We start from the raw sequence: 12179 nt of genomic DNA on the forward strand, positions 1-12179 counted from the left end.
CCCCACTTGCCGCAACTAGAGAAAGCCCTCGTACAGAAACGAAGACCCAACACAGCCAAAAATAAATAAATAAAAAAATTTAAAAAAAAGCTAGTATGACCTCAGATATCATTACTATTCTACTCTATACCAATCAGATCATAGTTGGAGTACTGTTTTCAGTTTAAAGTTCATACAAATAGAACACTTCTTTCTCATCTTTTTATTTTTCATAGGAAATATAAGCACATGGGGGAAAAGTATAAAGAACCAAAGTATATTCAATAAAAAGAAAATCTTTTCACTCTGAGCCCCAGTCTCCCTCCTCAGAGGCTACTACTATTACTAATTTCTCCTGTTAGATGGACCATGTTTAAAAAGGAGTAGCTCACAATTCAACAACAAACACTGACTGGGTACCCAGTTTGTGCTAGACACAAGCGTTAGGTGCTAGGGAATCAAGTCATTTAGAATCAGCCCTGTGCAATAGTGGAGACAGACACAAAACTGATCATTTCAATAAAGTATAAACTTTTATTTTTTTTCAGTATACAAAGAATACACGTGAGATCTCTCCCAATTGCATTGTATCTATCATTTTCATGTGTATCTTCCACAGGCATCTTGAGCTAGACATGTCCAAAACTCAATCACCAGTCACCTCCCAAAATGAGTTCACCTCTATATTTCCTAAATCAGAGAATGGCATCCCATTTATCTAGGGGCTCAAGCCAGAAAACTCTCACTCAGCAGATATTTATCAAGCATCTACAATGTCTAATGACGTCTAGACCATGAACATATGATAGCAAATAGGGTCCTCACTAAAACTTGTTTATGGAACTCATTCTTGACTTCTCTCACCTCTGCCCTCCCAATTCAGTCATCAAGTCCTGCCACTTCTACTTCTTGAATTCCAGTGGGATCTATTTCCATCCATGCTGGCAATACCCTAGTATAGGCTGCCATCTTCTTTCCCCTGGATTACTACAATGAGGTCGTAACTGGTTTTCCTTCCTTCAGTCTTGCCACTCTTCAATTCTATTTTCTCACAGCAGCTAGTCATCACCTAAATACAAACCTAATCTTGTTGAAACCCTTTAAATGTCTTATTACTTTTAAGAAGAAGTCCAAATGCCTTAACATGACTAGTAATACTCTTCATGATCTGGTGCCTCTTTACCTCCCAGCCCTGTGTCTAGAATCTCTGTTCCTAGGCTGTGCTCTCCTCTCATGTCTGGGCCTTCACGGTTGTTACCTCTCTTGCCCTCCACCTTTTAACTTGGCCAGTTTCTAGCTAGTCTCCTGCATGGAGCCACTCAGACTAAACCACAATTTTTTTTTTTTTTTAATTACTTGTCTCCCTTCCCTATGAGAGTATAAGCTCTGTTAGGTCAATTATTAGATTATTATCACATATGCTTGTTCATTATTATACTTCCAGTACCTAGCTTAGTGTCTGGCATAAAATAAGAGGCTCAATAAATATTTTTTGAATGAATAAATCTATACCTAGAAAGTCAGAAGGAAAGTCAACTAGTTCAGACTGTGGATTAGGGAAAGGCTTCTTAGAAGACATCTGAAAAGTAAGTAAAGAAAGTAGGGATCAGGCAAAGAAAATCAAGACAGTCCAGATGGAGTCAACAAGAATAAGAAAAGGTCTCAAAGTATAAAACAGCTTCATGAATGGGCAGTGGGTATGATGGGAGATGACAGTGGAAACATAAACAGTGGCAAGATCATGGAGGTCCCAGGGTGCAGGTTATGGAGTTGGACTTTGTCTTGGAGGTGATGGTGGGAGGGGTTGTAGAAGTTTAACCAGACCAGTGAAATAGTCAGATTTACATTTAAGACTGATCATTACGGCTGCTACTTAGAAGACAAAGTGGGGGATGCAGGTGAGGGTTGTAAGGCCCGAAGCAACAGTGAGATAGATTGGGCAGTTGAAAAAAAAGAAAGGGATAAATTAGAATTTGAATGGCTCATGAGCCCTCCCAAATGCATCTATCTAGGAGGCAAGGAAATAAAAATCTGAATCTCAAGGAAGAAGTCAGGGATAGCAGTAGTTTTTGGATCCTTAAGCAAATAGATTAAAACAATGAGAATGGATGATACTCTGAAGGAGAAGATTTATGCAAAAAAAAAGAAAAATCAAGGTTGAAACTTACACTGTATAAAGGGCAGGCAGAGAAAGAGCCCCCTAAGAAGCACGAGATAGGCAGAAGACACAGGAGAGAAGCAAAGGAACTTAGGTTTCAAGAAGGGTCTGATTAATGGTGTAAAATGTAGCAGAGAGGTCTAGAAAGTGGCACTGATTAATAGCACAGGAGGAGTAGGCACTATTCATCTTCTGAGATCAATAAGAGAGAGGCAGATAAATGTGGTGGTAAGGGAAATGGGTGGGCAGGAAGTTAAGGAATGTGCTGCATGATGGCTTGAATTTTCTCAATTAACTGGGAACAAGGTTGCTGGAAATGTCTGTGGCCCCTGGGAAATCTCTATATTCAAATAAGTGGGTGCTTGATGGCAAGGAGGGTGTAGGACCCAGTCTGAGTATTTCATCTATTCCTACCACACTAGACCAAGTGAATCAACTGTTCATCCTCACTGACCCACTTAAAACAAAGCAGAAACAACAATTTGGAATTCCTGTCACTTAAAAAAGATTTTAAAAATTTTAACCAAAAGCACTAGCTACCACAGGACCACCACCTGAATTAAAGATAAAGTCCTAGTTGCAGGCTGCCATGGTCTCACTGAGCATCCCATCTTGTCAGTCAAAGGTCTGCTCAGTCCTTACAGGTCTGTCATTCAGGATCTGAAGTGCAATCTAGAAAAGGAACATGGAATTAAAATTAGAAAAGAAACTGGCATAAAAGTCGCAGATGCATGTGAATGTGTGTTAAGTGCTTGAAAAATATCTTTTACACTACTCTAGTCACCTTCAAATAAAAATAGAAGTTGAACCTGAGGATGGCAAGGTAGTTATGAGAAATCACTGCAAGTTATAAGACAGGGAACTGACAAATGATAAAGGAGTGTCAAGAATTGGGGGTGAGCTGAAGCTGCAGACCAAGAACCTGTTGTATATCACTTTGTGTGATTTTCTCCAGGGTGCTCAGCTGGGGATTTATGGGACAGATTCAGGGTTAGGATTTTGACAGGCACTGGGGTCAGAGGCAAGGGATGCTGGGAGTTTGGATGTTGATAAACCATGCAGTCTAGGCTGGGAAGGGAGGTAATGGGAGGAGAGCTGACAGGGAAAATGAAATATAAGAGCAGATACAGAGCATGTGAAGGTATATAGGTCCAGGGGAAAAAAGATGCTACAGCCATAAAGAGTACTGGAGTCTAATTTTCTGCTGTAGTTAATGTCTTTATGGATAATGACAAAACTCTAGAAAGTTTAGGTTGGGATTTCTGGATTTCTGCCCTCTACTTCACAATGACCAGTAACAGACAACTGAATTTTGAAAAATCAGATCTACCCTTATAATCGAGACAATCTGAATAAATACCCATTCGTTTTTTTCTTAATTTTACTTCTAATATAACTATCAATTTGCCATATCTACAGTAAAATTATCCACCAAATAAACAATTATTTTATTGTAAATAGAGTCATCCTGCTCTTCCTTCACCTCATTTTTCTCTCTCCATATGGTCCATTCTATTCTTCGTTTACATATAGGTCACTCTTTCCTTGTCTGGACTCTTAACAATGGTTCAGGCATTTGTCGAGCACTTACCATTTGCAAGATATTTTACTAGGACAATGTATAAATAATAATAGTCAAAATAACAGGTAATACTTATCGAGTGCTTACAATTCTGCCAGACACTTTACCTGAATGAATCCATTTAATCTTCATGACACCCTATAAAATATTATCGCTACTTTAAAGATGCATAAACCAGTTTACTTAGGTTAAACAACTTGCCTGAGTCCATACAGATAGTAAGCAGTGTGATGAGGGATTTTTTTTTTTTTGGCTGCATTGGGTCTTCGTTGCTGCGTGCGGGCTTTCTCTCGTTGCAGTGAACAGGGGCTACTCTTCGTTGTGGTGCGCAGGCTTCTCATTGTGGTAGCTTCTCTTGTTGGGGAGCACAGGCTCTAAGTGCGCAGGCTTCAGTAGCTGTGGCACGCGGACTCAGTAGTCATGGCTCGCGGGCTCTAGAGCGCAGGCTCAGTAGCTGTGGCACACAGTCTTAGCTGCTCTGCGGCATGTGGGATCTTCCCGGACCAGGGCTCGAACCAGTGTCCCCTGGGTTGGCAGGCAGATTCTTAACCACTGCGCCACCAGGGAAGCCCTGTGATGAGGGATTTAAGCCCAGCTCTTTCTGACTCAAGAGCTGAGCTCTCAGCCATTATGCTAACTATGGTCCTTTACCCTGCCTCTAAGAAGATACCGCCTAGTGGAGTATGTACATGCACAAGTAATCAGTTTGATTTGGTAAGTGCCAATGAGAAAGGTCTTTTTTCTCTCCTCTCCTCACTCCAAGTATTTTTTAAAAAATCTATTTTCTAACTCACTTTTGAATTTTACTAGATTCTGACTCTTGAGAATTACATCAGTAAGTGGACATAGAAAAGGGAAAAGGAAGCCCTAAACTACTGAATATGAAATGTATTTTTATTTCAAATCGGTATAAATTTCTATATCAATAGGTATAGACTCCACCACCCCCCTACAACAAAGCACCAGAATTTGTGTACTTTCAATACAGTCTTTCCAGTATTATTTTTCACTTGATTCAGTGCAGACTTCCCACCCAATACACCACCCTCACTAGATAATACTGTACGCTGCAGTCAGAAGCAAGTCCTATTACGGCTTCTAGAGCTCCAAGCCATAATAAAACTAAATGATCCCCCCCCCCGACAATTAGGCCAGTCGTATCTTCTGCTGCAAGACCCAGACTTGTGATCATGTATGAAGTGCCACACATCATCTGAAGAATCCAATTCACTCCGGGACGTGCAAATTTGGGGAACAGTTCAATGTTGTTAGCACCGGGAGTGCCTGGCTCCTGTATAGGGATGAATGAATGAAGGGAGGGAGAACAAAGGACACGGGTTCTACACTAGATAGTGCCACTTACTATACAAGTGGAAACAAATCACTTCTGAGCCCCAGGTTTCTTGCCTGTAAATGTGAAAGGATTTGACCAGATGAACTGTTAAGACTGCTCCCACCTTTTGAAGTTAGGCTCACCAACGCAGAATCAGATGATCTGTGTCCAAATCCTGGTTATGCTACTTGTGAACTACTGCGCACAGCTTTGGGCTAGTTGCACAATATCCCTGATTTAATCCCTCATTTGATGATAGTATCTATTAGCCCCCTTTCCCTTTTTCATGAAGCCTAAATGAGATAATGCCTATAAGCATCCAACACAGAACCTGGTGTCTCAATCAACGCTCAAAAAATATCGGTGTTATTACTCTGAGACTCTGTGACTTACCCTGCCCCACTGAGAGCCCCACGTCCTCCTTCCCTTGGCCCCTTGAGTTTAGCTCGTTTCCAGAAACCCTCTATTCACTTTCGCTCTTCACCTCGGACGCCAAAACTGTTCAAAGGTCTCGCGGAACTTCGTACCAGCCCCGGACTCCTCCCCCAAACCGCGGCGCTCCCGTTTCCTGCGGAATTTAGGTCCGACTAGACGCCAACTCCGCGAAAAATAGTTCCGCTCGGAGCCCGGCGTCCTCTCTCGCAACTCCAGCACCAGCCGTCTCGTGTCTTTTGAGCCCAACCGGCACCCGGCGCGGCGGAGCGCAGGAAGTGGGCGGGGCGGAATGGGGCGGGACTTCCAGTAGGAGGCGGCAGGTTTGAAAAGAGACAACGGTCGGTGTTTGCTGATTTTTGAGTTCGCCTGTAGCTGCTCCGCGGACTCGCAGCCTTCCTGTGGGCGGCTGGTGCGGTAGGTGAGCGTAGACACTCTCGGACAGAGGACGCGAGACTGAGTGCGCCCTCTCGCTCCGGAGCAGCCAGCCGGAGCCTGGCAGTGTTTTCGTTACGCATAGAGCTGGGTAGGAGGCTGGAGAAGCCAGCCCCTGGGAGGTAGGGGAAAGCTCATAGGTCGTTTTTATTGGATTTTAGTCCCCCAAACAACCTGAGCCCAGTTCCTACGAAACGAATGGGTGTTTGCTGGTACAGCATAGACTACGGGAAAAGAAACTTGAGGTGCAGCTGGTCAGTTAAATCTTGTATTTGTATATTTTTAACCCAGTTATTGAGAAGGTTATGGGGTTGCAGATGCTGGTCCACTGTCTTTGTAGACAAGTCTCCGTTGCTCAAACATCGCTTAACCAAAGTCAAACCCAAAAATCAAAAGGCAAAAATATCATGCTTAATCCAAAAGTCAGAGGAAGAGAGCGGTGTATGCGTGGCGCTTTGCATGCGTGGCACGATCATTTTCCCTGAATGAGTTCAGGAAACTTTTTACTTAATTTTTTGAGGTTGGGAGTCTTTTCTCTTTGTTTTTGTTTAGCCTCTGCTTCCTGGGAGTTTGATTTCCACGATCTAGTTTATTTTAGAAAAATGAAGTGTCTGAAATTTAATCGGTATTCTTTCAATACCTACTGTGCACAGGATCGTGGTGTTGCAAATAAATGAGGAACGGAGGGGTAATTAGTAGTAAATGCCTGCTACTTGGTAGGCGATCTGAGGGTCACTTTACATATACTAGGTCATTTATATACTTTATCCCACCAGAGCTCAAACTGTATTGGAAGGCCTCTCTCCCCCTCTCTCCCCTCCGTCCTTTTCTCTCCCTCTCCTCTGTCCGGCTCTCCCTCCCTCTCTACACACACACATGAATGAATTGGAACTGAAGTTGTACTATCAAAGAAAGATAGAAATTGGATATGGGAGGTGGTTCCAAAAGGAAACATTGGAAGTTTGGGAAACGTCTTGAAGGAGACTAACTTGTAACAGAAAATTCATGAGGTTATTTGATGTGGTGGGTAGGATGAGTAATTAAAGTATTTTTGTAAAGATGTTACATGATGCATTTGGTGTTCTATACAGATTCATCTGATAGCACAGTGTGCAAGACTTTAGAAGAGAGGGATGTGCGATAATAATTAATGAAGATATTTTACACCTCTTTCTCTATTGTGATCATCTCTGATCCAGATATAGTTTGTTTTGGAAAGTTGACTTTTTCTGCAGTCTTTGGGCAATTGATGATTTTTAAATCTATGACTTAGGTGAAAATATAGAATGCATATTTATGTTGAAAATGACATATAATATATGGGGTGTCAGAATCTGGATCCAAAAAGATTCTGGCTGTAGAAGGAAAGCTTGGAATTATGAAATTCAATAATAGGAAATAGGAATAATAGGAAATTCAATGATAGGAAATGCAAATTACAAAGTTCAATAATAGGAAATAGGAATAATGGGAAATTCAATACTAGGAAATGCAAATCCTTGCTTAAGTTTCAAATAATCAATTATGTAAAAAGAACATGGAGAAGTCCTGGCTTGTTGGCTATGAAGTCACGTAAGAAGTCATGGAGAAGCGGGCTATGTTGAAGAAGTTCTGGGAGTTTCAGTCAATCACACACACATATATATATTTGTCAATAAGTGTTATAGTAGCACAAGATCAGCAGTGACCATCATCAACTGTGTTGATATTCTGCCCTAAGCAGACCATATCTGGAGTATTGTGTTCAATTTGAGCATTACACTTTAAGAAGACATTGACAAAACAGTTTCAGAGGAAAGTGAGTAGAATGGTAAACTTTCTAAAACAAAGTCATAAAAGGAGTGGCTATTCTTAAATTATACTTACCTTAGACAAGACAGGGCTAAGCAGAGATATGATAGCTTTCTTCACGTTTTTCAAAGTGGAGTCATAAAAACAAGGATTAATATATTCTATGTAGTTGCAATGACAAGAAGTAGGACCAGAAGGTAAGAGTTACAACAAACATATTTCTACACAGTATGAGAGAGAGTTATCTGATTATTAGAGACATACTAAGGTAGACAGAAAGTTTCCCTGAGACAGTGAATTCTGTGATGTTTGCAAGTGTTTAAGCAGGACTGAGAAGTTATTTGTTAATTGTCTTTTAGAATGGCTTCCTGCATTTGTCAGTGGTTAAAGTTGCCAAAGCTGCCTTTTAACCCTAACATTCGGAGAAACATTAGGAGCCTAAAGAAATAGATTTCCAGAATTGTGGGTCATTTCAGTTTGTTTGCAAAAGTGAGTGTATTCACTTTGGATCTCTGGGCTCACACTGATTCCCTAGAGAGTAGGAGATCCGTAAGTAATGAACCAAGTATTGTTAACTGAGTGGTGGAGAAAGTGGCTTCTGTTGCTGCTGCTTCTATTACTATTGCTATTCTGTTAGGCATAGCTAGAGATATGGAGAAAATGAAAGTGTCTTAGCTTACTGTTGGCTCACAATGCAGTGCCAGAGTTCTATAAACATTATCACAATACACTGTGGCAAGTATTATAACAGAGTTCAGTGCTAGCTGTAGGGTAGGATTTCTTAACCTCAGCATTATTGACATTTTGAACTGAATAATTCTTCGCTGTTGATTGGCCCCCTTTTGCATTGCAGGATGTTTAGCAACATGCTGGGCCTGCTACCCACCAGATTCCAGTAGCGTCCTCACTCTAGTCCTGACAACCAAAAGTGTCTCCAAAGTTGTGAGAACTACTGCTCTAGGAGAACACAGGTGGGAATATTTTACTATCTAAGGACATTAGGGGAAGTGGTTTTTTGTTTTATTTTATTTTATTTTTCAAGTTCTCACTCTGGTGATTGGAATTCCTGCCAATTACAGTTGTTTTTTTTTCTTTCTCTTCCTACTTACATCTCAAACCTTATTAATCATCTCACTGTGTGTACATTGAATAGAATGTTAAATCAGAGTACAGTTTTATTATTTATGCTGTTTTGCTGTTGTTTGTGTATAGATTCTGCTGATAGTGTTGCCTATATATCTTGCTTTGAGGATTAATTCTCAGGATAGATCTTATTAAACTCTGTGCCCCCCCAGATTTAAAGACGTTTCTCATCTGTCTGTTCAACCTGTCTTCTTTCCCATATGAAAGAAAACAGCATTAGGAAAACTAGAAAATGACTGTGTTGCTTTAGAATAAAAGTTATTTTAGGATATATATATATATATATAGATATATAGATATATATCTATATATATATATATGTTTGTCTTTAATGTTATCTTACTAGGATGTTTGATGATTTAATGGTAGTTAACACTACTATGAATATAGTTCAACCTTGGGTTGTTAATTTTGTCCTTATGTTTATCAGCTTCTAGATAATGAAAACTGCCTGTTGTGCCATGTTTCTGATTTTTGTTTTCAATTCCTTCAGACTAACAGGAGACTCCCAAGATGGAAACTTTGTCTTTCCCCAGATATAATGTAGCTGAAATTGTGGTTCATATTCGAAACAAAATCTTAACAGGAGCTGATGGTAAAAACCTCTCCAAGAATGATCTTTCTCCAAATCCCAAGGTAAAATGTGATCGTGTTTGCATGTGGTTAATGTTATTTGAAAAGAAATTAAACTACTAGGTCTATAGAATGTGGAGAAAGGCATGTATATTACTATTTGATATAGGCTAGTCATTTTAATCCAGAGGAACTCTCTCACCTAGTGTAATTTTAAAATAACATTAAGTTTATATGTGGGGCGACTTCTACATTCCCATTAGGAATTCAAATCTTTAATATGGTTGTTTTCTCCCTCCGCCCTGAAAAAAAAAGCTTCTAAACCATAGGCATATTAAAGTATATTAAACTTTTTATTATCGGAGTAGTGGTCTGAGGGTATCATTTATTGGTAAAGCTTGAAGGAACTTAACTCCAAGTGGTTTCCAATCAGAAAAAGTGCTTAGAAACAGTCTTCTTTGGAAGCTTACAGATTAATTTTCTTGCATTATGCCCCAAGGGGGAATTGACTTGTTTTGACAGAAAGTGTTCTTTATATCTTTAGTTATTAAATGCAAAAAAGAACTATTCATGTGTCACAGAAAATCCCAAAGTCTCCTTCCAGTTTCCTGTGTTCATCTTGAAGTGATAACATAATAAAACCTGGTTTAATGATGTAGAACTTAAACTTTTTGATATTGATGCCTCTAATTCTTTAAAATAGAACAAATAATCTCAGAATAAATGAACTTGTATATGGATGAGAACAGGTTCTTATAGGCCAGCATTTGGGAACCACTGATTTAGAAGATAAAAGTTAAAAATCCCATACTATCCTATTAAATTTATACCTCCTGGATCATAGTAGTCACTTTAACAGCTAAGGCATCTTAACCTTAACATCTGAGGCATCAAACAAGGTTTCCCATGTTCTTTTTAAAAAAATACACCCTCATTATTTTTGTCATATGTCTGACAACCTGTTTTGAAAGACTAACCCATCTTCCATTCCCTAATGTGGATAGATTGCCTGGACTGGATTTGAATATACTTGCTAACATTCTGTATATAAGCTTAAACAACTGATCTTATTGACACTTATCACATGTGAGCAAACTGGTAAATATATAAGGTGTTTTAAAATTTGGAAAAATTAAGAAATATTTCAAGGGGATTGGAGTAATGTTATGACTCTTTTCTTCTTTGTATCCATTTACTATAATATTGGACAGTAATGGGGATAGTGGTGCAACAGAGTATTAAAAGTTATTTTTCTATTGTAGCCTGAAGTCTTGCATATGATCTACATGAGAGCTTTACAGATAGTATATGGAATTCGACTGGAGCATTTTTACATGGTGGGTTTAAGATGAGGCAAAATTATGTTTTTTGCTGCATTTCTCATGTTCACATTGAGTACTGGTTTTCAGGATGGGAAGTTCTTGACTTTATTTTTAACAAAATCAAGGCTTATTTAAAATTAATGTCACTTACACGGGAATCTTAGGCATAATAATGGCCTATACTGATAGCTTTAGTAAGATGAAAACTATTACTAAAGACCTAAATGACACAAGTTATTGATGCTATGCAGTTATTGACAGATTTACAGTTTGTCTTCAGAGACTATAGTAAGCAACAACAAAGTCTTTACAGATACTGTTCTCTTCTCAGGAAGGACTCCCAAATTAGAGTAGGAGATACGCACTAAGATTGAAAACAATTGAAATAAGGCAATTGAGCTTTTAGCAAATTAGGTATTTCTAGTAGGAAGATTACTTTTCTTAATCTTTTTTTGCTGTTGTTGTTAAATCATCAGGGCATCATCTGAAGATGTACAAAAATGTTATATCTGTAGAGTCTCACCAATATTATATATTATTTAAAAATCAAAGGGTTTGTCACTTATTTGCTACGAAACCTTGCTAAAGCTTAGTTTCTTTGTCTATAAAATAGGGATAGTACTCTGTCCTACTGTGGTTATAAAAATTAAGAAATAATATATTGAAAATGCTTAGCATAGTACCTGATATTTTGTAAATGCTAACCATTACCCCTTTATTTTTTTTTGACATCTTTATTTGAGTATAACCCCTTTATTTTTTAATTCATTTAAAAAGTCTTTATTGAGCACTGACTGTGAACCTAGCATTATTAATATTAATGACAACTCTAGTTTTGTGGCAGGATCTGTATTGTTTGCTTGTTTGTTTTAAATTAATGATAATAAGTTAATATATTTTGATTGTAATCTATGATTAAGATTTCTTGAGGTTGAAGATTTTTCTCATTTTGTCTAATCAATGTGTAACTTCGATTTTCTGGTTTATTTCATTTAGATGCCAGTGAACTCTGAAGTCATGTATCCACATATAATGGAAGGCTTCTTACCAGTCAGCAATCTGTTTATTCATTTGTGAGTAAAGAGTCATTATTTTCTTAGTCCACATTCGTATGTACATTACATTCAGCTTTCTTAAAGACATGATTTTCTTTGGGAGGGAATTTCTACTATTTTTCTTTCCACTCCATCCCATAAATATCCAAAATTGTACACTTTCAGCAAACACAGCTAACTGCCTCCACCTGTGGCAACTTCAGTTCATTCAATTGATGTATTAAGATATTGTGAGTCTAAAATTGTTGGAGGGTTTTGCATTCTTGGAGAGTCCTAGTACCTCAAAGATTGTGGGTTGTTTATTAGAATCTGTAACGATACCTTGGTATTACATGAATATTTGTGTAATATGCAGAAAAAGTAGATTTCAGTGCTG

The 12179-nt window shown here is 38.6% G+C and overlaps 1 protein-coding gene and 1 long non-coding RNA gene across 5 annotated transcripts in view; one reads left to right on the top strand and one right to left on the bottom strand.

Moving 5' to 3' along the window:
* Positions 1 to 1254: 1254 nt before the first annotated feature.
* On the bottom strand, positions 1255 to 5559 carry LOC137762796 (uncharacterized). The gene is made up of 3 exons (XR_011073618.1): positions 5446 to 5559; positions 3921 to 4290; positions 1255 to 2809 (listed from the first exon to the last, which is right to left on the bottom strand). It is a non-coding gene; the product is annotated as an uncharacterized lncRNA (long non-coding RNA).
* Positions 5560 to 5791: 232 nt separating this feature from the next.
* Positions 5792 to 12179, top strand: part of NUF2 (NUF2 component of NDC80 kinetochore complex) — a 30662-nt gene continuing 24274 nt past the window's right edge. The window contains exons 1-5 of one of the 4 annotated variants that reach the window (XM_068538342.1): positions 5792 to 5905; positions 8564 to 8681; positions 9347 to 9489; positions 10689 to 10763; positions 11745 to 11821. In XM_068538342.1, coding sequence (XP_068394443.1) covers positions 9367 to 9489; positions 10689 to 10763; positions 11745 to 11821 — 275 coding nt within the window. In that variant the 5' untranslated portion in view covers positions 5792 to 5905; positions 8564 to 8681; positions 9347 to 9366. Of the gene's footprint in view, positions 5906 to 5943; positions 6042 to 6077; positions 6174 to 8563; positions 8682 to 9346; positions 9490 to 10688; positions 10764 to 11744; positions 11822 to 12179 lie in introns of those variants that run through there. The other 3 variants (XM_068538341.1, XM_068538345.1, XM_068538344.1) reach the window with 3 other exon arrangements.

This window comes from Eschrichtius robustus, chromosome 3 (genome assembly GCF_028021215.1).
Source record: "Eschrichtius robustus isolate mEscRob2 chromosome 3, mEscRob2.pri, whole genome shotgun sequence".
In the NCBI taxonomy this organism is placed as follows: domain Eukaryota; kingdom Metazoa; phylum Chordata; class Mammalia; order Artiodactyla; family Eschrichtiidae; genus Eschrichtius; species Eschrichtius robustus.